The 26398-nt window shown below is 48.8% G+C and overlaps 1 protein-coding gene and 1 non-coding gene across 3 annotated transcripts; both read left to right on the forward strand.

Annotated features, from left to right (window-relative positions):
• The first annotated feature begins 32 nt into the window (after positions 1–32).
• Positions 33–25527, forward strand: Plekho2 (pleckstrin homology domain containing O2). 2 transcript variants are annotated; one of them, XM_026384906.2, is made up of 6 exons: positions 33–133; positions 6628–6777; positions 11419–11535; positions 18409–18513; positions 20234–20332; positions 22282–25527. In XM_026384906.2, exons 1-6 carry the CDS (start codon positions 122–124, stop codon positions 23290–23292), a joined length of 1494 nt encoding a protein of 497 aa, XP_026240691.1. In that variant the 5' UTR covers positions 33–121; the 3' UTR covers positions 23293–25527. The 2 variants fall into 2 exon arrangements, with proteins under 2 accessions (XP_026240691.1, XP_026240692.1); XM_026384907.2 differs by lacking the exon at positions 18409–18513.
• LOC113180102 (U6 spliceosomal RNA) lies at positions 16981–17087 on the forward strand. The gene has a single exon (XR_003300426.2). It is a non-coding gene; the product is annotated as a U6 spliceosomal RNA (small nuclear RNA).
• Positions 25528–26398: the final 871 nt, after the last annotated feature.

Consider the following 26398-nt stretch of genomic DNA (forward strand, 5'->3'; position numbering starts at 1 on the left):
CCGGGCGGCGGGCGGGACAGAATGTAGAAAGCCGCCGCCCGGCCCCGGGTAGATGGAGCTGGCGGAGCCCGCGAGGAGCGGGGAGTGAGCGGCGGAGTGGCCGGACCCCAGCGGACTCGCCATGGAGGAGGAGGTGAGGGCCGGGCCAGCCGGGGTCTGGGCTGGGGTCTTCGAGCCCCTTACGGGGTTGGGGTCCCGGGCTCAGGCCCCCGTTCTTGCCCGCCCCACTCCCACTGGTCTCGGGAACCCCTTCCCTTTCCTACTCCCAGGCTGAGCCTAGGCAGATGGAGCAGAGGCGGGGGGTAGGGGTCCGCATCCCGCACTTTTCAGACCTCATCCTCCTTCATTATATCTTTGGCTTTGCTCGCTGACTGTGGGGAAATCCTAGTTGTTATTATTCCCATTGAATTGATGGGGGACTGAGGTTCCTGCGAGTTTAATGACCTCTTAAAAGTGGCCTAGGTTGCTGTCTTTGAACTCCGTTACCGTTGACTTCTCTTGCTGGTCAGGTTGGATCCTGAGGGGACAGACCCTGTATGTGAGTTTGATAGGGGATGAGAGGTCCTATAGATCCCAGGGTCCCTGTTTTAAGGAATCTGAGGCTGCAGCCGTGTCCGGTGGCAGGAAGCCTGAAGAAATTGTTTTTTTTTCTCTTGTGTAAGTCCCTGTGAGTCCCCTTTCCCCACTCCTCTTCCCTTGCTCCTCATCAATCTGAGGACACACCAGCTGAGGAGTCAGGTCTCTACCTTCCCCACATCCCTGGAAGGGATAATTCCTGGAAGAGCTGAAGATTGGACCAGCAATACCCCTTGAGCCTCCCTCTACCCTCTCTGGACACTCTTGATCTGGGGTGGGGTCAGGTAATCTTGTGACCTCTGCCCTGTGCATACAAACTCATTTCTCTTAGCAGCCTGTCATCCAAGGGTTCAGCACACACCATGTACTTAATGTGTGCCTGTAGAATGAATAAGAAGATGACTTTAGTTCTTATCCTTTGAGATTTCCCAGCTTCTGCTCCTCCCAACCCAAGGGAAGGTGATGTGTTTTTGCCTGGATGGGTGGAGAGGAAAGATGAAGCTTTTCTTCTTCTGGTAACTGGCCTGTTGGGGAGCCCTGAGTGGACAAGGCTGCTTGTGTCCCTGTTAGTTAGTGACCACCTCCCTACTTCCTGATGCCACTTTTCAGGAGCAACCAGGCTGTCTGTTCCTTCCAGGCCAGGCCCTCCATTTCTGTGGGATGATAGATAAGTCACTTCCCCTCTCAGCCTGCATTTCCTCTTCTATAAAATATAGGGCCTAGCCTCCTCCCCCATGCCTGGCACTATGATTGTGGCCCCTTCTCTTCGGGTGGGTTGAGGTGAGGGGCAAAGTCAGGCCACTGTGATTTGCTGTGGTTTCTTTCTGGCTGTCACGGGTGGGGCTGCTGACTGCCCTGGGCTCCTGCTGGGAAGACTGGGCTCTCTAGCAAGGCCCCTCCCCTGCTCCCTGAGGATGTGGGTCAGGATTACTCCATCTCCTGATATGCTCTGTCCCCCAATTAAAGGAAGTTCTCCTGGGGCCTCCTGGGCTCAGCCCAGCCTTGTGCTCCCTCTGGTTCTTAATCTCTAACATTGATACTTTCTGACTTCCAGATACCAAAAGTTCTTGAGTATCTGGGCCATCTAAAGTCTTGCCTGCTTTACTTCCTCCCTGACCTCAAAACCTCACCCACACAGGGAAGAGCTCTCTATTGCTTGCCTGTCATTGGCATCCCTAACTCTCCTTTCCTCCCACTTCCAGTACCTTTCCCTTGTCTCTGTAGGCCTCGGTACCCATCTTTGTTTCTCTGAAACTCCTCTTAGATCATGGTAACCTGCTCTGCCCCATGACCCCAGGCCATCACATCACCTCACTTCCACATGGCTGCTTTTAGCTCTCAGTTAGCTTTGAGCTTCCTTGCCATACCCCAGCCACTCTGGGGCCAAGCCCCCTCAGCCTCGGTGATATCCTCTGTTCAGTGGGCTGGTAGTCCCTGTCAGGCTGACGCTTGGTGAGGAAGTACTAAAACTGGGCACTGAATATCTGCCCACCTGTGTTCTCTGGCTCTCAGTTTCACCATCTGTAAAATAAGAGGGATTTGGGTCCATAAAAGTGATGACGTATGTACAAAAGGATTTGTTATCCCTGGGTGGAAACCTTGGATATAGGTTTTTCTGTGTCTGTCCTCAGACTGTCCCACTGCCTTCCCATAGTCATGCCTTTCCTTGGTTCTAGGCTGCCCACTTGTCTGTCCCATCTTGATATAGGTAGGGCAGTGTCCTGTTTCAGCACTGGTTTTGTAACATTGGGCTACTCTCTTGCCCTTTCTGGGCTGTACTTTCATTTTCTGGTAGTGAAGGGGTTGAGAGTTTAGGGTCTTCAATGCTCTTTTTGCCTTTCCTTCTCTGGGCCAGGGTATACCTGGCCCAGCACCCTATCTACCTCCTACCTTCTGTAAGGGCTGCCTAGACTGACCCAAGGCCTTACCCCACTTGGGGCTCCCTCAAGGTAAATGTGATGTCTCTCTCAACATATAGGAGCCCCTCAAGCAGGGGATAACCACCTAGCCCCCAAACTGGGGACTTCCTTTATTCAGGGTCTGCTTTGCCCCAATAGACTGTGCTTACTCTCTGATTGCTTCATCACAGGGTTCTGACATGGTGGGTTCTTAGTACAGTTTGATCAGAGCATCACTGGGATTAGTCTGAGGGCAAAGGTTGTCATAGCTGCCTCTGATGTGAGATGCCAGAAGGTTTCTTCTGGTCTCTGTCTCTGTCATAAGTTTGATGAGGCTTTCCATCTATCCTCTTCTGTGCACAGGGTCAGAGTGACCTGGCTTTTTTTTCTTTTTAATGAATGACCCAGACATCTTTTCATGTCAGATATAGGGAAGTCAGGCTGGTGTCCAGGGAGCCTTAGGAGCCACTCACAGTGGGTAGGAGAGGGCCAGGGTGAGGATAGATGGGAGGGGAGAGGGCAAAATGAGAACAGTGGTCAGCTGGTCAATAAGAGGAGAGGAGGCTGAGAAACTGGGCTGAGCTGGACAAAACCTCCCCTGTGAACCCTGCCAAGGGGAGGGGCCCCTTGTTAAAACTTACTGGGTCATAGCCAGGCCCTCTAGTGGGAGGAGGTCTGAGGGGCTGGATGGAGGGTGGAGGCAAGTAGGAACATGGCCTCCAGCCAGGCCTCCTGTAGGATGACTGGGCTTTGATTCACACCATCTGCAGCCCCTCTATTGTCCCCTCCCCTGTCCCAAAGAGTCCTCCTGCCCAGTTCTTATCCTGGTCCCACCCATCCTTCCAGGCCTTGGGCTTACTTCTGTAGTTAATCTAGTCATGTATCCTAGGCACTGGTGTGCTACACCCATGACCGAAGTGACAGTGATCAAGGAACAAGGTTACGGCCTTGGCCCCCAGAACTTCCAGCTGGTAGGGAGTTTTCATGTGTCAGGCAGTGGGTGAGGCAGGCAAGAGAAGTCATAAGTGGAGTGAGTTAGAAAGGGATGTGAGATTTCATGGAGTAGTTGTGAGCCCCCCAAAAAAGTTAAGGCAAGAGGATTATAAACTTGAGGCCAGCCTGGACAACTTAGTGAGACCCTGTCTCAAAATAAAAAGGGGTGAGGATATAGCTCAGTAGTAGAGGACCCCTAAATTTAATCTCTAGTACCACAAAATACACCCATTCTAAGAATGCCCATCCAGTGCATAGAGGGTCCAGGAGCTGGCCAGCAGGGGTATAGCTGCTGATAGGAGGGTTATGAGTGTGTGAAATGTAGGGCTGGGGATTCCCATTTCCCAGTTCTTCCCTTCCAGTCTTGGGCCCTATGACAGTCCGCCAGGGTCACTCAGGGGCTTAGCCCCTGGGGGGTTCCATAGTCCATGGGGGCTAAACATATATCAGTTGTATTGTGGGAGGGGAAGTTTGGGTGCAAGATAGTATGGTAGAGCCTCCCCCTTCTATTTATTTAAAAAAATTTTTGGTACTGGGAATTGAACCCAGAAGTGTTTTACCACTCAACTATATCCCCACCCTTTTTATTTTGAGACAGAATCTCTCCAAGTTGCTTAGGGTTTTGTTTATTGCTAAGGCTGGCCTCAAACTTGTGATCTTCCTGCCTCAACCTCCTGAGTCGCTTTGATTTTAGGCATGTGCCACCATAGCCAGTGAGCTTCTTGCTTCTTGTCAAAGGGCCTTGAAGTCTCCTCTTACCCTGGACAGGGTGGTTTTAACTGGCCAGTTTCCCATTTCCTCATTCCTAAATCCAGGAAGACCATTAGGAACCATCCCACTTGCCCCATTTCTCTTCCCATCTATAACTTAGGGAGAGGTCCTTAGGGAGCTCCCCACATTCCTGGACTTCTGGAGATCTAAGGCCAGCAGCTTTAGTCCAGAAAGGCCTTGTCCAGAATTGGGAACCAGAACCAGGGAGAAGGTCCCTAAGAGCCAGAGGAGATGGCAATGACAACAACAGTAATGTGAATGACAGCTGTCATTTACAAATTTAGTGTATCCTAGGAACTGCTTTGTATGCCTTATCTTCATTCAGCAATAGACATTTCTTGAGCACTTACTATGTGGCAGGCATTATACAAAACAGAAATCCCTGCCCTCTTGGGGTCTTATTTCTTACAACTTCTATTTTTTTCTTTGGTACCCAGGGGCGCTTAACATCTGAGCCACATCTCCGGCCCTTTTTATTTTTTATTTTGAGACAGGGTCTTGCTAAGTTGCTTAGAGCTTTGCTAAGTTGCTAAGGCTGGCTTTGAACTCGCTATCCTCCTGCCTCAGCCTCCTGACCACTGGGATTACAAGCATGTGCCCCCATACCTGGCTTCACAGATATTTCTTGAGCATCCAGAATGTGTAAAAGAAAAGGGCTGAGTGCAGCGGATCTAGAAGTGAATCTAACCGCATCTGGTAGGCATGTTCCTGGCACCCAGCCACCCAAGCAAGTAATGGACAGGTACACAATGTCAGTGACTAACCCAGGGGTACAGTGTGGCTGCCCTGTCCAGGGGAAGAGCTTAAAATTAACTCCTGTACAAACTGGTTGAAAGAAAAGTTCAATAAAAACAATAAAATAAAATAAATAAATAAAAAGAGTTCTTAGAACCAGGTGGGATGGTTACCCTACAATCCTGGCTTGGGGTGTGGATGCAGGTAGAAGAGCCTCCTACTTTGGGGCAGGAAACTAGGGCTGCAGAGTGGGCTGGAGATGCAGGTTGCTACTCTTCCAATCTCTGCTTAAAGGTTCTTTCTTTTGGGAGGCTTTTATGGGCCAACCCAACATGGACCAGTTCCCCACTGTCCTCTCATTGGCCCCTATTTGTGTCCTTTATACCATTTCACACTGGTTTATGTGTTTGTGTCTGGGTGTTTATTTGTTCAGTTCTTCTTTCATCCTGCTGTGAGCCCTATGAGAACAGAGACCGTGTTACTTTTCTTCCATGACATAAGTGCTCAGTGCATCATTTGTTGACTGGTTAAATGAACATATGGAGATAGAAGAGTGGAATGGGTAGAACACAGGTCATGGAGACCTCCTTTATTTTTATTTTTCTATTTTTTTGATACCAGGGATTGAACACAGGGGCTTAACCACTGAGCCACATCCCCATCCCCTTTTATTGTTTATTTTGAAACAAGGTCTTGCTAAGTTTCTCAGGGCCTCCCCAGGTTGCTGAGGCTGGCTTTGAACTTGTGATCTTCCTGCCTCAGTCTCCTGAATGATGGGGATTACAGGCATGTGTCACTGTGCCTGGCAATGTACTTTAAACTCTGGCTCTGTCCCTTTGGCTATGGGACTCTGGCAAGTCTTCTCTTTTCTCTAAGCTTCAGTTTGCTATAACATTTGGATAATGATACTACCACCTTGGAGGGTAGTTATAAAAGGAAATGAGATTGTGTGTATGAAATGTGAAACAGTGGTTCAATGAAAGGTGGTAATTGCTGGGCTGGGGATGTGGCTCAAGTGGTAGCGCACTCACCTGGCATGCGCAGGGCGCTGGGTTTGATCCTCAGCACCACATAAAAATAAATAAAGATGTTGTGTCCACCGAAAACTGAAAAATAAATATTAAAAAAAAATTCTCTCTCTCTCTAAAAAAAAAGAAAGAAAGGTGGTAATTGCTATTATTGTTGTTATTATTTCTCTTTTTTAATATTTATTTTTTAGTTTTCGGTGGACACAACATCTTTATTTTATTTTTATATGGTGCTGAGGATCGAACCCAGCGCTGCACGCATGCCAGGTGAGCGCGATACCGCTTGAGCCACATCCCCAGCCCTATTGTTATTATTTCTGATATTGGTTAAGAATATCTGCCTTAGGGCTGGGGATGTGGCTCAAGCGGTAGCGCGCTCGCCTGGTATGCGTGCGGCCCGGGTTCGATCCTCAGCACCACATACAAACAAAGATGTTGTGTCCTCCGAAAACTAAAAAATAAATATTAAAAATTCTTTAAAAAAATAAAGAATATCTGCCTTAGAAGTATTGGGACCCTCACATAGGATGATGTCATTAGGTGCCCAACCCAAACACATATCTCTTGTGTTGCCTGTGGACCATGTGGTAGCAGCCCTCATGGCATGTCTTGGTGCTGTCTTACAGGGTTTGAAGGAGGGGAGTGAGAAGCCTCGGGGAGCTCGGACAGCAGACAAGGCTGGCTGGATCAAGAAGAGCAGTGGGGGCCTCCTGGGGCTCTGGAAAGACCGCTACCTGCTTCTCTGCCAAGCCCAGCTGTTGGTCTACGAGAACGAGGTGAGGCCTTTTTTGGCCCTGTTATTGGGGATTCTGGGGCAGAAGGCAAAGTAAGGGCAGCCAGGCCAGTAGGAGGACCCTGGGCCTGGGGCTAAAAGACCTCCTCCATTTTTGATTTGCTGTGCCACCCTGAGTGAGTGCCTAATCTCCTCTGGGTCTCCATTTGTAACCTGGGATGATACCTCTAGGGTTCCTGGATGAAAACTCTTTGAACTATATGTGCAACTAGTGTGAGTCTCCTCAACTGTAGGCCTATGTACTGGAAATTCCTGTCTCTGGGCAAAGTTCCATATAAGTGAATGTTCCAGAAAAACATTCAGTGATGGTTATAGAAATAATAATTAATACTTCATACTTGTTTGGAACTCTTGCATACCTCTCTTCACAGTGGGAATAAGAGTGGTCAATAGGGCTCAGGTTGTGGCTCAGTGGTGGATCGCTCACCTAGCACATGCAAGGTGCTGGGTTCGGTCCTCAGCACCTCATAAAAGTAAATAAATAAAATAAAGATATTAAAAAAAGAATGGTCATCATTTATATTTTACAGAATTTAATGTTGAGATTCGGGGTGGCAAGATGACAGTGAGTTCAGCATCTCACAGTGAATGGAGGAGTCAGGTCTAGAACTAAATTCAGTGCCCTTTCTACCAAGAGACACCAGCAAGGAAAACCCATCCATCTGTTCTGTACCATCAGAATCTACTTTTAGCTTTTCTTTCTCCTTTAACTTCAAGCTGCTGCCGCCACTTCTGCTTGTGCCTCCCACAGTCCTCACATCTTCCCACTTCAAGATCTCGTGCCCCTCCTTGTTTCAGCAGGCTTGAAATTCGGACATCCAAGGATACTAAAATTGTGTGTTAAGAGTCAGTAAAACTCTAGGTGAAGACTCAGGAAGAAAGGTGGCTTTTTCTTGTTGATGCAGTTTGGGTTTTGGGTTGAGGCTATCAGAGGGTCCATCCACTGTCTGATAGCTGGAATACATGAGGGTAGAAGGGGAAGCCTGCCCCTCTTCTTTATCAGTCTCTCTCAACCTTCCTTAAAGTATCTGGCAAATTCATAATTGTCCCAGGTCCATAAAGACTTAGCAACCTGGATCTAAGCATTTAAAGAAGCTGCCTTTGAGAATCACCTTGCCTGTCCTGAGTCCCTAGGCTCCTGGAGCCTGGGTATCAGTGAAACAGTGGGAAGAGAGTGAGGAGATAAGTGTGTGCAGACAGTCCCCCAGATGTTCTGTACTGTGGCTGTCACCAAATTAGGATGTGCCATGGCTGAGAATGTGGCAGCAGAGGGATATTTTTATAAATAAAGAGGGTTGTCACAGCTTCCCCCAGTACCAGCTGCTACAAGAGTTGAGTGACAGTCTCTCAGCTGTCAGCCTGTCAGGCACTGCCAGACTTGTCCTGGACTCTGGCTCTACATCTGGCCATGCCTGGGAAGCAGGAAGGATTATATGTCCCCCAAACATGAAAAATCCAAATGATACCTTTTTTTTTTTTAAGATCACTTATTAAAAACTTTCTTTCAAGAACTTAGCATTCGGCCGTGGGGGAGCTTGGCCCAGGAGTAGGAATTGAAAAATGCTTATTAGTTCAATTTCTCTTTCTGATGTAAGGAACCAGCTGAGTATGGATGGCTCTTGACTGTTTCTTTGCTGTCAGAGGCTGATGTTCCAAAGATGCTGCCCCCGCCCAGTGTCTGCTGCTTTATTCTTTTTTTTTTTCCTCTGAGCTGCAGAAGGATCAGATGATTCAGCACTTCAGTGTGAGAAGAGACCCAGGACAGGCAGCTATGGGAAGTTGGGTGGCAGAGATGGACTGACTTTTTGAGCCTAGGCAGAGGAGGGTGCGTTTGGGCCAGTGGTTGCTGAGTTGGGGAGGCCTGTGGACATGAGGCACAGTGAGCTACTCTCACTGGAGCTTTCCTGTTGGATCCCCAGGGAGGAGGAGACCTCCTGGGGTCTTACTCTGAGCCAGGCACTCATTGTAGCACACTGGTCATATATATGTCCCTCTTTAGGGCTGCCCCTTGAAGAGTACCAAGGGAGGGACAGAAAGGAGGTACACACACAGAATAGGGTAGAACGAGCCCGCTGAGCAGGGGCATAAACCTATGCTACTCTATAGAGGGGCTCAGTGCCCTTGGCACCTAGTAGGGTAACTGTACCTGGCAGGTGCTGTGCAGATGTTTACTTGCTCCAAGAAGTAAATGATGATGAGAGACTTCAAAGAAGGGAGAACACCAATGCTTAGGGGAGTGTATGGGACAGCAAGGGAGCTACCTAGAGCATTTTTCTGGCTCTTGGGCTTCATGGAGGAACCTGGAAGGGATTGGGTTTTAGGGATTGGAAAGAGATATATGGAAACAAAAATGGGAAAAGATACCTGATTGAACTTGGATAGAGAGATCAGGTAATGCTGGCTTCTAGTCTCCTTTCCCTGAGAGGCAGAAGAGAGTGAAACAGTGGTTATCCACCTGAACTGTACAATCATTTGCTTTTACTGAGATCTGGGCCTCACAACCATGAGATCCTAGTATCATTGGTCTGTAATGTTGCCTGGGTGTTGGTTTTGTTTTGTTTTGTTTTTTTGGTAGCAAGGATTGAACTCAGGGACACTCAACTACCAAGCCATATTCCCAGCCCTATTTTGTATTTTTTATTTAGAGACAGGGTCTCAATGATATGCTTAGTGCTTCACCATTGCTAAGGCTGGCTTTGAACTTGCAATCCTCCTATCTTAGCGTCCCAAACTGCTGGGATTACAGGAATGTGCCACCACACCTGACGGGTATTGAGAATTTTTTTTTTTAATTTATTTTTTAGTTGTAGTTGGACACAATACTTTTATTTTATTTTATGTGGTGCTGAGTATTGAACCCAGGGCCTCGCACGTGCTAGATGATCAATCTACTGCTAAGCCACAACCCCAACCTGGGTATTGAGGTTTTTAATAACTTCCAGGCTACCAAAATTGAGAACCTCTGGTGAAGATCAGTGGTTCTCAAACTTTCTTATGCATCAAGATCTCTTGGAGGGCTAGTTAAAATTCATATTTCCAAGCCTGTGCTCTTAAGTTTCTGATTCAGTGGAGATGGGACTTCAGAATTTACATTTCTAGCAAGTTCTTGGGTGGTGCCAATGCTGCTGCCCCAAGTGCCACACTGGGAGGACCACTGGTATAGAGTAACCTATTGAGAAGGAACTCATTTAGTCACTGACTGTGCTTGGGAGGAATGTAGTGTGCTAGAAAGACCCTAGCCTGGGGTCAGGATGTGTGTCTGTGTCCCTAGAGCAAATCACTTCATCTCCAGGCCTCATTCTCCTCACCTGTCAGATGAGGCAGATACTGAGTTACTGGGGATTGAACCCATGGGCGCTTAACCACTGAGCCATGTCCCCAGCCCTTTTTATTTTTTTAATTTTTTTAAAAAATATTTATTTATTTATGTATCTTTAGTTTTAGGTGGATATATTAGTTTGTTTTTATGTGGTGCTGAGGATCGAACCCAGTGCCTCATACATGCTAGGCGAGCACTCTACCACTGAGCCACCACCCCAGCCCCTTTTTTTAATTTTTTATTTTGAGACAGGGTCTCACTAAGTTGCTTAGGGCCTCACTGAGTTGCTGGAGCTGGCTTCAAACTTGTGGTCCTCCTGTCTTAGCCTCCCAAGCTGGGATTACAGGTGTGTGACACTGTGCCTGGCAGTTCTAGGCTTTAAAGGTTCTTGGGTGGCTCTGGAGAATCAGGGAGGCAAAAGTGCTCACTAAGTGTTAGACACCAGCAAGTTTCCTTAACTTTAACTTGTCATCCAGACTCCAAAGCACTGTACTCCCCTTTTCCCCAAAGGACCTACTTCGGTGCTTCCCAGGAAGTTGTTTTATCTGGGTCTTCCCTGGAAGAGGAACCAGTTGACCACCAATGAGGGAGGAGCTTGTCCCAGGCAGCTTGCTAGACAGGCACCTGATGGGTAGTGCCCAAGGAGAAAACCCTTATATGTCAGGGATAGTGGGCAGAAAGGCAGCCTGGACAGTGGTACAGGATGGGACTGTCTTGGCCACTGACCTGCCTAGCATTGAGGCCTCAGAATGGCATGCAAGGGGACAGGGTAGGATGCTTTGAATGAGCTTTTACCCTCTTTTTTTGTGTGTGGCCTGCAGCCTGGGATGAGGGGCCACTCACGCCAACCAGGGATCAGCACAGGAAGATGCCAAGTTGGGGAGCAATCACAGGATCACTGTGCTGAGTTGGAAAGTCTTCTTTCTCCCAATTTTGTGACATCCTGCATCTCTTTTCCAAGGCTACCTCTTACACAAATCTCTGGCCTCTGGTCCTGCACAGGCTTCCTTCTAAGTCTTTTCAGCCATCCCTTTTCCCCCTCTGGCTTTAGGCCACTGGATTCAGCCCTTAGACAAATACCCACCCCTGGGCTTGGGGCCCTATTTCTTGCCTGGATGGTAAGCTTTGAGGGCTTCCTTCCAGTCAGCACATACTGAGCATTGTATACTTGCCAGGGTCTGAATCCACAATTTGGTGACGTGATGTCCTTCCTGAGTGGGATCAGGGTCTGGGCATGGCCTGGGTTTTGAGTCTTAGTGGGGTTTGGCTCTCATCAGCTCATGTCCCTTTTGTCTTTCTCCCCAGGATGAACAGAAGTGTGTGGAGACAGTAGAGCTGGGTAGCTATGAGAAGTGCCAGGACCTGCGTGCTCTCCTCAAACGGAAACACCGGTTTATCCTGCTGAGATCCCCAGGGAACAAGGTAGGGATATGCCCACTCTATCTGCCTCCCTCCAGGCCAGATTCTGCTTGGGAATACCACCCCTGGGTGGCTGAACCAGTCTGGGCTTTGAAACAGAACCTGCAGGTTTCTTATTGAGTTGGCTGAGGCCCAAACCTAGCGGCTACCACAGGTTAGACCTTCTACTCATTTTGTCTTGGAGGCTCCTCAGCCCCTGGTGATGGGAGATGCACTTAGGGCTAGACTGAAATCCCTCCTCTCCTCTTCTTCTTTTAGGCCCTGAGGCCTCTATTCCAGGCTGTGCTTGGAAGTAGTCACTGGAAGAGGGGCTCTTGGTCCTTCTCTGCACCCTGGACTCACAGGAGGCCCAGGGCCAAGGCAGGAGAGCTGTGGGTGAGATCTCTAGCTCTGCAACACCCTGTCAGGTAGGAGTAAGGATGTGGCCTCTCCTTTATCCCAGGCCTTCCTGGGTAGCCCCTTCAGGTCCCCTCCTGGACCCAGAACTAAGAGGCCCACAGCCCCCAGCTTTCCTCCCCTTTTCCTTTCCTTTTTTGACTGTAGCTGGAGAAAGTTTCTTGCCTGAGAGAGTCTTCCCTGGGACCTGGTCTGTGCACAGATGAGGTTTACTGTTTGCACCACTCTGACTGGTAGTCTGGGGGTGTTGACACCTGGTGCAGTTTCATAGGTCTTAGGAGGGAATTTGGGTTTGAGGCTGGCGCATGCAGCACCTCTTGCCAGCTCTAAGTTAGCTCTCGCCACACCCACCCTAACCTCTGCATGTCGTGTGGAGCCTTGCAGAGTGGGGCTGAGTCACAGAGGCTGGCTGCTGGGCAGTAGGTTTCATCTGGGCCTGCTGGAGGCCATTTTGTTTCTCTTCCAGTTTTAGGGGTCAGGAGCTCTGTTCTTTGTAGTCCTGGGGACGTGGACCCTGGAAGAGGAGGAGACCATGATGCTTTACTTGTTAACCCTTTATCCTACTCTGTTGGGGGTTGGGCAGAGAAGCAAGCAAGTCTGCACTGGAGAGGGCTACAGAGCTCTGACTCCGGGGAGTTGGAGGATGTGCCCCTGGGCAGGGGCAGGTTTATAGTGTCCTGAGGATTCCTGTGGCTGGGTCCAGGTTCACCTAACATCTGCTGCTTAGGGCTTCTTTGAGGAAAAGAGGGTCACATTTTGATCTTTCAGGCTCTGGATCTTTCAGCCCCTACCCTGTCCTGGAGACCCACTCACTGTCTCTCCAAGTAGGCACTGTATGTATGTGTGTGTTTGAGATGCAGAGTATGATGCATGTGAAGGTCTGTGTGTGCACCTCCCTATGTGTGGTTGAGTGTCTCCCTGGCCTTGGTTCTGCTAGGGTCTTTGTGAGTGCCTCCTAGTATGTGGATGTGTGTGGGTGCTTGCCTCTGTGTTCTGTCCATGCTGCTTTGTGGGCCATCTCCATTCTCCAGCTCTTAGAACCAGCTGGTGGTGGGACTAGGAGGGAGCTGGGGCCCAGCTCCGTTGGGACATCACCTTCAGGGAGGCCTGTTTGTGCAGCTGCACTTTCAACTTCTTTATCCAGCACCCTCCTCCCATTCTCCAACCCCGCTAAGAGTTCAAGTTGACTCTGGGTGACTCTGGGAACAGGGCAGTCAGTTGGAAGATGGAGTCGTGGAGTAAGTGGTGGTGGCCACCTGAGGGAAAGGTACAGCCTGGCTCTAGCTCAGGGCCCCTGACCCTTGCCTCCCCAGGTTGTGGACCTGGCCCAAGGCACCACCTGCATCCTCTCACCCTCCCACCCTCCCGCCTTTCCCATCGCCCTGGGTGTTCCTGAGGTCCTCAGTGCAGCCTCCAGCCGGCCAGGAGGTCATGTGACCCTGGCTGTCTGGTCCTGAGGCCGCTTTTTTCCCCTCTAATCAAATAAACAAAGACTCCAGTGTCTCACATACCCCTCTCCCCCTGCCTCTCCATCCCCACACCCCTGCCCATGAGGTCACAAGCAGCCGCTGCCAGGAAGCAGGGTGGCCACTGCTGGGCCTTGCTGCCCTGCAGGTCTTGGCCAGCTTGGCTCTTTCCTCTTTCCTGCCTCCTTTCCCCCCCTCCCCCACTTTTCCTCTCTGCCATTCTGCCCTTCCCCCTTCCCCAGGCCTTGTGGGCCTATTCTGTGGCTAGTCTTATTAGCATCTGAGCTCCCAGCAAGGCCAGTGTTCCTGGGACTTCCTGAAAGGGCTTATGGTAGGGACCTGTGTAGCCTGTGGCCTTTCAGGACATAACTTTTTGGTATTTGTGTTAATCATCCCGATTCCAGTCATCCTTGTGGAATGCCTGGCTCTTTGAGCCAGGATTACAGGATGTCTTAGGGTAGAGCTTGGTCCCCTGTAACCTTGCATTTCCTCTCCCAGGGGAGTAAACCCCTTCCACCAGCCTGCATCTGGTGGGCTGGGCCAGTGGGGAAGGGGCTACAAGGTGAGTTGGATCCATATTTCTGTTCTTGTCCCAAAGTAGTAAAGACAGCCATCTGACTCTTTCCTGCTCCACTCTTATTCCCTTGCTACTGCCATGCATCAGAGTCTTTTCAAGCTTTTAGGGATGCTAAGGCCTATACCAGGGAAGAGCATCACCATCTTGGAGCCCCTGAATAGGAGCAGAAGTTGGTGTCAGAGGTGGTGGTCCTAGACACTTTTCCTACCACAGGATTAGGTGGCCTTTGTAGCCCCTGAACAGAGCACAGTCTCTCCCTGAGCCCCAGCATCTCTGATGGCTGAACTGAGAGGCAGTTGCCAAGGTGCCCTGGGGTTTCTGACTTAACTGCAGATTTGCTGCCAGGATTGAATTTACCCTGGTCATGCAAATGAGCATTTGGCTATGCCTGGTGTGGAGGTGGGGCACCTAGGCCCTGTATGAGGAGGAGGCTCAGTGGCCAGGAGGAAGTTATATAATAAGGATGCTGAGGGGGCCAGGCTGACTGTACTGTGGTGTTACATAACTGGGAGAGTGGCAGGAGGGAAGGCGCTATCTAACACCAGGGTGGGGGATGGGCAGATTGGCCACTGCCAACAAAGAACTAGGGCATCTTGAGGTCAGAGTAGGCAGTGGCCCAAAAACAAGGCAAAGTAAGGAACCTTGGGCCAGTTCATTTATTGGCTCATTCATTCAGTAACTATTTTCTGAATACCTACTGTGTGCCAGGGCCTGGCTTTAATCATGTTTAATACCCTCAGCATTACTTTGTAGTAGGACATGTGATCCCATTTTCTAGATGACAAAATTGAGACTATCTATCCAGAAGAAAGGCAACCCGTTAATTCCTACTACTGGGGAATTTCTTCACTCTGCAAAGCTCCAGATTCAGTATTTATTTATTTATTTGTTTTAATTTTAAATTTTTCTTAGTTGTCGATAGACCTTTATTTTATTTATTTATTTATTTTTATATGGTGCTGAGGATCAAACCCAGTGCCTCACACATGCTACGCAAGTGTTCTACCACTGAGCCACAACCCCAGCCCCAGATTCAATATTTGAGATTTATCTTTTTTTTTTAAACTTAAAAAAAAAAAAACTTCTAAAACAATTGTGGTCAAAACATATAACATAAAATTTACTATCTTAACCATTTAAACTATAGTTATTTCAGTGTCATTAAATACATTTACAACATACTACAGCCATTTTTATCATCCATCTCCAGAACTCTTTTTTCATCTTATAAAACTAAGCTGAAGCCAGACACAATGGCACACACCTGTAATCCCAGCACTTGGAAGGCTGAGGTAGGAGGATCACAAATTTGAAGCCAGTCTCAGAAACTCAGCAAGGGCCTGTCTCTAAATAAAAAATCAAAACAAAAACAAAAACCACTAAGCTTCCATTCCTTCTTCTCCCAGCTCTTGTAAACAATATTCTATTTTCTTTATGATTTTTGAATACTTTTATATCTTGTATAGCTTTTTGTGCTAGCTTATTTCACTTAGTATAATGTTTTCCAGGTTCATCTATATGTAGCATGTGTCAGAATTTCCTTCCTGTTTAAGGCTGAATAATATTCTATTGTATGTATTCACTACATTTTGCTTATCCTTCTATCCACTGATGAACACTTGGATGGTTTCCATGTTTTAGCTATTGTGAATAATGCTGTTGTGAACATGGGGGTATATGAATTAGATACATCTTTTATTTATTTATTTTTTATGGTGCTAAGGATTGAACCCAGGGCCTCACACATGTTAAAACACTGAGCCATGGAGCTACGTTGTAACATATTTGTACAAGCACATAACATAATTTAGTCAACTTTTTTTTTCTGGTTTTTTTTTTTTTTTTTTTTTTTTTAGTGCTAGGGATTAAATCCAGGAATATTTATCACTGAACTGCATACCTGATCCTTTAAAGTTTTTACTTTGATGATGATGATGATGGTTTTTAGTTCCAGGGATTAATCCAGAGGTGCTTAACCACTGAACCCCATCCTTAGTCTTTTTTAATTTTGAGAAAGGGGCTCCCTTAATTGCTTAGGGCCTCACTAAATTGCTGGGGCTGTCTTTTTTTTTTTTTTTTTTTTTTGGTACCAGGGATTGAACTCAGGGTCACTCAACCACTGAGCCACATCCCTAGCCCCATTTTATATTTTATTTAGAGACAGGGTCTCACTAAGTTGCTTAGTGCCTCGCTTTTGCTAAGGCTGCCTCAGCATCCCAAGCTGCTGGGATTACAGGTGTGCACCACTGTGCCCTGCATGCTGAGGCTGTCTTTAAATTTGTGATCCTCCTGCCTCAGCTTTCCAAGTTGCTGGAATTACAGGTGTGTGCCACTACACCTAGCTTATTTTTTATTTTAAGATAGGTTCTTGCTAAATTGCTGAAGTTGGTCCTGAACTTGCAGTCCTCCTGCCTCAGCCTCTTCAGTTGCTGGGATTACAGGCATGCAAAACTGCACCTGGCAATGTGGTCAATTTCATTTCCAGTACTTCTCCTTTCCCTCCCCTCCCCCTTCTTCCTGGTCCTCTTCCTCTACTCTAAAGGTCTCCCTTCAAATTTTATGAGATTTCCCCCACCCTGCTTTTTCCCCATTTTTTTCCCCTCTAGCTTCCACATATGAGAGAAAACATATGACCTTTGACTTTCTGAATTTGACTTATTTCACATAAAGTTCTCAAGTTTCATCCATTTTCCTGCAAATGTATAATTTCATTCTTTATGGCTGAATAAAACTCCATCGGGTATATATGCCACATTTTCTGTATCTATTCAATCCACTGATTTATCCACCTAGGCTGGTTCCATAGTTTGTCAATTGTAAATTGTGTTGCCATAAACATGGGTATGCATGTGTCAATGAGGCAGGGTGACTTTAATTCCTTAGGATAAATGCTGAGGAGTGGTATAGCTAGGTCATATGATGGTTCCGTGCCTAGTCTTTTGAGGAACCTCCATACTGATTTCCATAGTGGTTGTACTAATTTACAATCTCCCCAACAGTGTAAAAATGGTGGTCGCTTCGGCAGCACATATACTAAAATTGGAACGATACAGAGAAGATTAGCATGGCCCCTGCGCAAGGATGACATGCAAATTCATGAAGCATTCCATATATTTTTTAAAATCAATAAAAAAAGTTTAAAAATGTTTGTTTTTCTCCATATTCTCTTCAGCATTAATTTGATTGTATTCTTGAAGGCTGCCATTCTGAACTGCAGATAAATTCTCAGTGTAGTTTTAATTTGCATTTTCCTACAAACATATTTTTAAATGATCTTCTTAGCTCCCTGAGGCAGATTATGGTGGTATTCTCTCTCTCTCTCTCTCTCTCTCTCTCTCTCTTTTTTTTTTTTTTTTTGAGGGGTACTGGGGATTGAACTAAGGGGCACTCGACTATTGAGCCACATCTCCAGCCCTATTTTGTATTTTATTTAGAAACAGGGTTTCGGTGAGTTGTTTAGCACCTTGCTGTTGCTGAGGCTGGCTTTGAATTCATGATCCTCCTGCCTCAGCCTGCCAAGCCACTGGGATTACAGGCATGTGCCACTGCACGCGGCAGTATTCCCTTTTATAGATGAGAAAATTGAGGCCCAAGTTCAGATAGCTGTAAGTGGTTAAGACCCAGCTGGGAAGCTCTACTGCTCTCTCTACTGCATGAGGTAACTTCATACTTTCCTCTCATCTCCTGTCTGGCCATTAGGTTTGGTAGGGACAGAACTCCAAGCTGCCTCTCCAGAACTCCTGCCTGTACTGAGGAGAGATTGGGGTTGATGTGGGTGGGAAGCTGGGAGTTAGAAGGGATTACTTTAGACTGCTTTAGTCAAGTGCCCTCCCATCTGTGGAGCCTCAGTTTCTTCATCTGTATGATGGGTGCTAGAGTTAACTCCCCCGATGACCTGATTATGGTCTGATTCAAGGCCAGAAAGGAGACCCTGGGACTTTAGGAATTGGGACATATTTTTTGGTGGGGCCAGGTTTGGGTGTAGGGCTCTCTACAGAGCTTGAGGGGGGTTGTGTTTCCAGTGATACTTAATTATGGGCACCCCTCATGCCTGTCATCTCTGTCATTATAATCAAGCTGGTATGGGTGTAGGCTGGGACAGTGACAGAGTTCCCCTGAGTTCAATTTCTAGTACCAACAAAACAAAACAAAACAAAAACAAACAAACATAAAGTGAACTGAAGCCCAGAGATCAGGCAGCTGGCTTGGGGGAGTCCAGATTCAAGCTCTTTCCACAGGATAAGGTTGATGCCAGTCCAAGCCTCCAGCAGCTATGGGCTAGGGGAGGGCCCCTTCTCTGCTTCTTTCCCTACCCTCGCCTTCAAATGCCGATGTCAGACCTGTTGTGGGGTCGTTTTGGTTTGACTTTGGAAACTGGCATGAAAATGTGACCATAAATGTGAACTCTATAAAATATCTACCATCCATCCCTTGCAGGTCAGTGACATCAAATTCCAGGCACCCAGTGGGGAAGAGAAAGAATCCTGGATCAAAGCCCTCAATGAAGGGATCAGCCGAGGCAAGAACAAGGCTTTTGATGAGGTGCGATTCAGTCCTGTGGCCAGGTTCTGGGCTGGCCACCATGTGTAGTCTGGGAGAGGTCCCTGCCCACCTTGTCCCAGACTATTCCTCATTTACGTCACTGCTACAGACACCTGGGGTACACTTCATTTAGCCTTCATAACAGTCCATCAAAGTGGGTGGTGCTGTCCATTTTACAGATGAAACTGAGGCATAATTAAGTAACTTATTTTAAATTAAAAGTGTGTTGCCAGGTGTGGTAGCTCACACCTGTAATCCCATTGACTTGGGAGGCTGAGGCAGGAGGATCACAAATTTGAGATCAGCCTAAGCAATTTAGTGAGGCCCTAAGCAACTTAGCTAGACTGTCTCAAAATAGGAAGGGCTGGGAGAATAAAAAAGGCTGAGGATATAGCTCAGTGGTAAAGTGCCCAGGTTTAATCCCCATTTAAAAAAAAAAAAAGGCACAGAAGTGGTATGGTAGAATTTAATTGATTGCAGCCATGGGCTTTTTCCAGCCCGACCTTAACTGGAAACAGCAGGTGGCCCAGGCAAGGGTGGGCTGGGGGTGAGCTCAGCCTGAGTGCTCCCTTTCAGTTTGCCCATGAAGTCAGGCAAGGTTTACAGGCTGGTTTGCAGCCCCGAATCTCCCTATTTGTCTGCAGTGACCTCATCCATCTGTGCTGTAGTGGTGACTCTGGCAACCGTGGTTTGATCAGGCTCAGGGAGGGCAATATGTCCCATGAGACCAGGATCTCCTAGAAAGGATTTGTCTTTGTTTTTGACATCACGGATCCTTAGCTGTTTGGGCTACAATGACCTTGAAGTCTACCTTGTGTGACACCTTGGATTGTAGAGGATGAGACCTGAGGGAAACAAACCTTTCCAAGCAAGATCCACCTAACATCCAGATCCAACTCCCAGCTGTGGCTGCTACATTCTTTCCTGTGTTTCTGTGTCACGCTTAGTTCTTCACTGCCTGGGGAAAGCATTCCTATTTTCAGGGAAAATGTTGATGGGCCATACTGTGGGTGTTGGGGGAGGATACAGGAGCCATGGCCTGGGACTCACCCCCAATCTTGTCCTCCACTGAGGACACAGACTATTGGCGCTCCAGACAGGCTTAAGCCCCCACTCCATCACAGGGACAGGCCACTCCAGGGTTCAAAGCCCAGATTTCCCATGTGAATCTTACTCTGGTTTTCCAGCTACTCTTGACCCGCTTTCCTGACCATCAGAAAGGAGATGCTGCTCTCCAGACATTCAGGCCCATGGGGTAGAGACTCTGCTCTTTCCTGGACTGTCCCCACTGGCCTGGGAGAAAGGCAGGGGTCAGAGAAGGCCTTTGCTAGAAGGCAGATACCAGGGGATTGTGGTCTGGCTTCTCCCCACTTCCCTCTCCCCAGGTAAACCCTGCAGCAGCCTCAGGGTTGCTTAAATATTTATGATAGACTAAAGGGTAAGCACTGTGAACTCATATTTGGGCAGGAAGACTGAGGCAAAGAGTATAGCTACAGAGAACAGGAGAGCCTCAGACTTGACAGAAGTACTGCTAGTGGCAGTGTAGACTTAGAGAGAAGTAGAGGTCCAGAAGCAGGAGACACCACAGAGCTGTGGTGGGGTGCCATCCCTGTCGAGTGAGGATGCAGGGTGCAGACCCTGCTCCTAAGTCAGGAAAATGGGTGTTTACTACTCTCCCCAAGGCCTGGTGGGGGCTGACCTGCCTCCCTCTCCTTCCCAGGTAAAGGTGGACAAGACCTGTGTCCTGGAGCATGTGACACGGGACCGGGTGCGGGGGGGCCAACGGCGTCGGCCACCAACAAGAATCCACCTGAAGAAGGTAAGGCTGTGCCTGTGGTTTGGTTGGTGGGAGGTCAATTGGGCCTGGGGCTCAACTCCTTAGAGTGGCATCCAGGCTTGGGCAATCTCTTTCCTGAGGTCACCTGGAGTTGGGCTTGCTGAGTGATGTACAGAAGAGGGCACATGTGCTATTATGCTCAGGGAGTAGATGTTCCCAAACCCATAGTCTTTTTCATTTATGGGCTACATAGTAGGTTAGCCAGAGTTGGCCAGAGGGAAACTGAGACACATGAGACTAGTCCCTGACCCTCCAAATTCAGCTTCCAGTTGGAAAATAGACCTGTCCATAGACTCCCCCAAGCAGAGCTGTGTCTAATTTTGTACAGAGAATGCTGTGAGGTTGTGGGCAGGAAGGACTGTGGAGGAGCCACTGGCATTTGAGCTGACCCTTGAAGGACAGTGTGGGTTTTGGTTGGCAGATTTGGAATGATGGGATTCCTGGCAAAGGGAATGGTAATTGCTGAGGCATGGGGCAGAGCAGTTCAAGGTGTGCAATGGCTCTGCTGGTTTGGGAGACTGGTCTGGGAAGACAGGGTTAGGGAAGAATTTGTGGAGACCTTGAGTGCAAGAGTTGGGAACAGAATGGAAAGGCACAATCCAGAGCTTAGTTGGAGGCCCTCTTGGTGGGTTAGATTGAGGGACAGAAAGAAATGGGGGAGCTGGTCCCCTAGGCTTCAGGTATGGATGAGAAGGGAAGGGTTCGTGGGAGACACTGGGAAGCAAGAGCTATCGAGGCTTGCTTGAATGCTGGGATTGGACAGAGCAGGAAGGTGGTCAGTGGTGTCAAAGGCCTGAAGACTGGGCAAAGGGAGGTGCTGGGCACAGGGAATTTGGGAGAATGTATGAGCAAGAATGAGGGTAAGGGGGCACCCCTTTTAGACCAGTGCAGCTTATGTGGGTGTCCAATTTTGGAGGTCATGAAAGAACCTCAGCAAACGTGATATTTGGGGGCTGGAGAGGAGCGGTAGGCATCAGCCAAGGAAGAGGAAGCGAGAGAGACCAAATGGGGTGCAGTGATATAAAGTCATAGTCCCTAAGGCAGGAGGATCACAAGTTCAAGGGCAGCCTCAAACTTAGTGAGACCCCTTCTCAAAATAAAACATAAAGGGCTGGGGATGCAGATCAGTGGTAGAGAGAGAGAGAGGGGCGGCCAGACCTGGGGAACAGCAGCCAGGTTGGCATCCACAGTTAACAAGGAAAAGGCAAGTGATAATGTTTGCAGCACATTTTCTAGGAGAAGGAGTCAGGGTAGAGATGTTGTGGACACCGCACAGGGCAGGGACCATGAGAGGGGCAGGGACCATGAGAGGGACAAAGGGACAGGGTCATCAGAAGGTTTGCTGTGGAGAGGAGGCAGCCTATTCTTTTCTGTCAGCTGAAGGAGAGGAGCTGCAGAAGGGGAGCTGAGGTCCTCCAAAGAACAGGAACACCCATGGGGAAGATCTGAGGTGGGACCTTCGAGAGGAGCTCAGGGAGGCACAGTGTGTGCGTGTGCACTGCGCACGCACTGGAGGAATGTTTCTGTGGGAGTTCCACATGACTCAGAGCAGGTATTGGCCAGATCACATGGGGCATGTAAAAGGGTGTGAGGGTCCCTGCCAGCATCCCCAACATCTGAAGAACCTTAAGAGAAGCCTCCTGCCACCTCTGCTCCAAGATCTCTGAAGCTCTGTGACAAGATCCCCATAACTTGGGCTGCTGGGTGTCCCCTGGGTCACCAGAGTCAGGTGGGGAGACAAGCCCATTTGGTACAGTGGCTCTCCCCTGGTGTTCAGCTGGTTAGGCAAGGGCTGGAGAGGAACTGGCAGATAGGACACAGGTCTCCAGAAAGGGAAGCAGAAGTGAATGAGCTTGAGACTTGGGGGAATTTACATTTGACTCAGTGACCATTCAGCCTGTTTGACACCCACATACCATCCCCCCCACCAGGTAGCCAACGCAGCTTCTGACGGTTTTTTGCGCCTGGACCTCGATGTTCCAGACAGTGGGCCACCAGTGTTTGCCCCCAGCAATGATGTCAGTGCCGTCCAGCCCCGGGAGAAACTTCAGCCCCTTATGCCTCCTACCAAGCCTTCCCCAGCACTTAAGAAGACCAGCCTTAGTGATAAGGTGGAGCCCTCTTCTGGGGACAGAGCCCCAACCCCAGTCTCAGCCAGCTCTGAAGCCCAACCTGAGAGCCAGGAGGACTCGGAGATCCTGCTGGGGGAGGACAGTGGCTCTAAGGAACCTCCCAACAGCATCTTGCCTGACAAACTGAAGGTGAGCTGGGAGAGCCCCAGCCTCAAGGAGCTCTCTGTTCTGGAGAGTGCTGAACTCTCCAAGGTACCTTGTTCTGAGACTGCAGAGGCTTCCCCTAGGGGTGGGAAGCCCCCTACACCCCCACCCAAGATCTTATCGGAGAAAATGAAAGCCTGTTTGAGTGGGATGGAGACTTCTGAGCCAGCCCAGAGTTCTGGGACTGCTGGGTCCTCTGCCCCAGGCTCAGCACAGTTCTCAGTGAATGGTGTGGATGATGGCCCTGAGCCTAAGCCATCCCAAGGTGCAGGCGCTCCAGGAACTGCCGGAGAGGATGCAACGACATCCACAGCACTGCCCCCCTGGGACTTGCCACCTCAATTCCATCCCCGCTGCTCCTCCCTTGGAGACCTGCTTGGAGAAGGCTCCAGGCATCCACGGCTGCCCAGGGAACAGCTGTATCGGGCCCAACTGGAGGTGAAGATGGCCTCAGAACAGACAGAGAAACTATTGAACAAGGTGCTGGGCAGCGAGCCACCCCCTGTGAGTGCTGAGACATTGCTCAGCCAGGCTGTGGAGCAGCTGAGGCAGGCCACTCAGGTCCTGCAGGAAATGAAAGATTTGGGAGACCTAAGTCAGGAAGCCCCTGGGCTAAAGGAGAAGCGGAAGGAACTGGTGACCCTCTATAGGAGAAGTGCACCGTAGGCCTGCTGGGCCAGAGGTGCAGATCTTCTTGGCTGCGCCCATCAAAGCCCAGCCTTGTTGAGAAATGAGGTCCATTGGGCATGTCAGGGTTTGGTTAGGACCTGAGGAAACTCCTGGTGTCCTTCCCACTCTGCCCTGGCCAGTGGTGCCAGGTGCCAACCAGCACCACTGTCTGTCTCTCTGGCTTGGCCTCACCTGGGACTCTGTGCTAGGAGCTCACACTCAGGCCCTGTGTGCTGAGTGATTGTTCCAAACTTCCCCAGGGCTTTGGCACAGTTCTTGGGGTTTCTAGGGGTGGCATAATCTCTGCTCCCCACCCCCAGTAGTTTACATTCCTGACTTCTGAATAGAACACAGCTGAGCCCCACTGTAGTCCCTCCTCTCATCTCTAGATGTTCCCAGACAGCCTCCAAGTCAGCCTCCTTCGCACTTATTCTGAATGGCTTCAGAGGCCTTGGGTGTAGGCTATAGGATCATCCCTCAGCTGGGTGAAACCTGGGACTCAGCTAGGGCCTCCTGAGGCAGATGCTTCCGTCTTGTGTGGAAGGCATTTGCTGTGAGGCCCCTCTCTGGGCCTGTTAATTTTAAAGCAAGGGCATTTTCTGCAGCCTCCTTCTCTTTGATGAGCTGCAATTGGAGGCACAAGTCTAGAGCATTTCAGGAAAGGAGAGGAACCAGAGGGTCTCCTAACTTGTTTTTTACTTCTGGACTAGCTGTGTCTAGCCTTGCACACTCCCGAAGAGGTGAACCCCTGAGTGGCCCAGTGTCAACATTAAAAAAAAACCTGTATGTGGTTATCATAAATCAGCCCTCAGAATTCCCCTCCAACTTTTGTGCCTCCCCAGATGGGACTTATCTGGGTCTCTGTGGTTCCTCCTCAAATCAAACAGGCCCAGTGTCTCCATCATCTCCTCGTACACTGATGGGGCCTGCTGGAGTCTGACATCCCTTCCCTCTCCCCTCTAGCCCTCTTCAGCTCAGACCCCTGGTGGGTCACCCCCCCCTAACTTTGTAGTGGAAGGAGGATTTTCTCCTCTCTCCCTTCCTGGCCCATTCCTGGTCCCCTCCCAAGTCTCCTCCCGAATTGTGCCTGGATCTGGGAGCACATCCAGATTCATCCTGCTGCAGCAACTAGACTGAGGGTGGAGCTTAGGGGTGGGGATGGGGGCAACTTCTCTAGGACCTGCCCAGGAGGTTTCTCCAAGTGCACTTTTGTTTACAGAAGAGAAGAGAGGGCCACAGCAACAGGCCCTGGCCTTTCTGCCCACTGCTCCACCCATCTTTAGCCACCAGCCATGCCCACTGAGACCTGCCAGTGCAGGTTGATGTCTTCATTACTGTACTCTCACTTTGTTCTTAAGGGCAGTGGGCAGAGATCAGAAGAGGCAGGTCTCCTCCTTGGTCTGTACCCCGATGGTGCAGAGGTGAGCAGCAATGCCATGGTTCATGAGCCCTCATCATCCTTCACAAACCACAGTCCTTAGGCTCCTATGCCACAGTATGCCTTTCCTTCCATCTCTTCTGTATAAGAGCAAGAATGTTATCAGGTGCCCGTCACATGACCCCCTGTCATCTTCCCTCAGGGAACAGCCTCCCCCATCAGCAGCCAGGACTGGCTGGACTTTAGCCAAGTCATCTACTGCCAGGAATTGGGCCTCAGTTTCTTCTTCTGTTGGCGTGGCAGGGCAAGTAGGTCTATTCCCATGCTTTGGCCACCTTTCTGCCTCTCCCTGGGGAGGAGGCATTCTGTGTCCTCTGCTTATGAAGCGCCTTTTCTGAAGTTTGGCAATAAATCCCTTTTTATGAAACTTACCAGTCCTAAGCCTGTTTGTTGGTGTGGTAGCCAGCTCTAGGGCTAGCCTTGAGAGAGCAGAGAGTAGGTGGCAGTTGGCATCATAGTTCCCGACAGTTCCAGGGCCCACTTCCTGTAGGCTGGGCTGGAGGTATTGCTTCTCCCAGTGCTGGGCTCCTGCTAAATTCAGCCAGGCCCCACCCAACTACCCCTCCCCCTCAGTGTTTCTCTGGGCCAGGGTCTAAATGTGAGGAGCAGTGCTTTCTTATTTTAAAAAACATTATTTGGAAATAAAAGTTGCAAGAATAAGACTAGTACAATGAACACCCACATACTCTGCCCAGATTGACCCATTATTTTATCTTCTCAACACTTTCTCTCTTCCATGTGTACACATTTTTTTTTCTCTGAATCATTGGAAAGTTGGTTATCATGGTCCTTTATCCCTAAATACTTCAATGTGTATTTCCTAAAAGTAAGTTTATTCTCATGTAATCATGCTATAGTTACCAGCGTCAGTAAACTTAGCACCAATGTAATAGTTTGTTTTTTATATTCCAGTTTTTATCATTTGACACAATAATTCCTATCATATTTTTCCTCTTGTCCTGGTCAGCTATTACACACAATTATCAACTCTCTTTAGTCTCCTTTAATCTGAAACATTTACAGTCTGTCTTTCACGACACTGACATTTTGTAAGAATAGTCTTCCTTCTAACCCTTTTAATAGACCATTCCTCCTTTGGGGTTTGTCTGAGGTTGAGACTATGGATTCTTGGCCAGAAACCTGCATGGAAGGTAAGTGGTTCCTTTTCAGGAAATCATATCTAGTGGCGTGACATCCATTTGACCCTCTTTGATGCTGTTCATTTTTATCACCTGAGCAATGTATCTGCTTTTCTACTGTCTGATTCATGTTTATTCTTTTGCAAGTACTAAGCAATCTGTGCAAGGCATCTTAAGACTATGCACAAATGTGGCCCCCCAACACAATTTCCCCTAATTTTGATTTTTGATTCTTATGAAAAGGTGTTTCCTAAAAAGGTTTCAAGTGACGCCACCAGCTGTTTTACTTCCGAGCCTTGTCCTGATTAAGGGTGAGCCTGGTCTCTGCTTTATGCCTGGGGACTCCTGACACTTCTCAGCACCTCAAGTGTGCTCAGGGAAGCAAGCCCTGGGCCCATTTACAGAACTCTTCAGTTAGACTACCGATTTTCAAACCCCACCCAGGGACTTTGGGTAAGTTTCAGTCTTGGGGGCTCTCATTTTTCCCAATCACAAAAGAGGATTAAACTACTCTCCAGTCTTCTAT

The sequence above is a fragment of the Urocitellus parryii genome, chromosome 6, assembly GCF_045843805.1.
Source record: "Urocitellus parryii isolate mUroPar1 chromosome 6, mUroPar1.hap1, whole genome shotgun sequence".
NCBI classification, from domain to species: domain Eukaryota; kingdom Metazoa; phylum Chordata; class Mammalia; order Rodentia; family Sciuridae; genus Urocitellus; species Urocitellus parryii.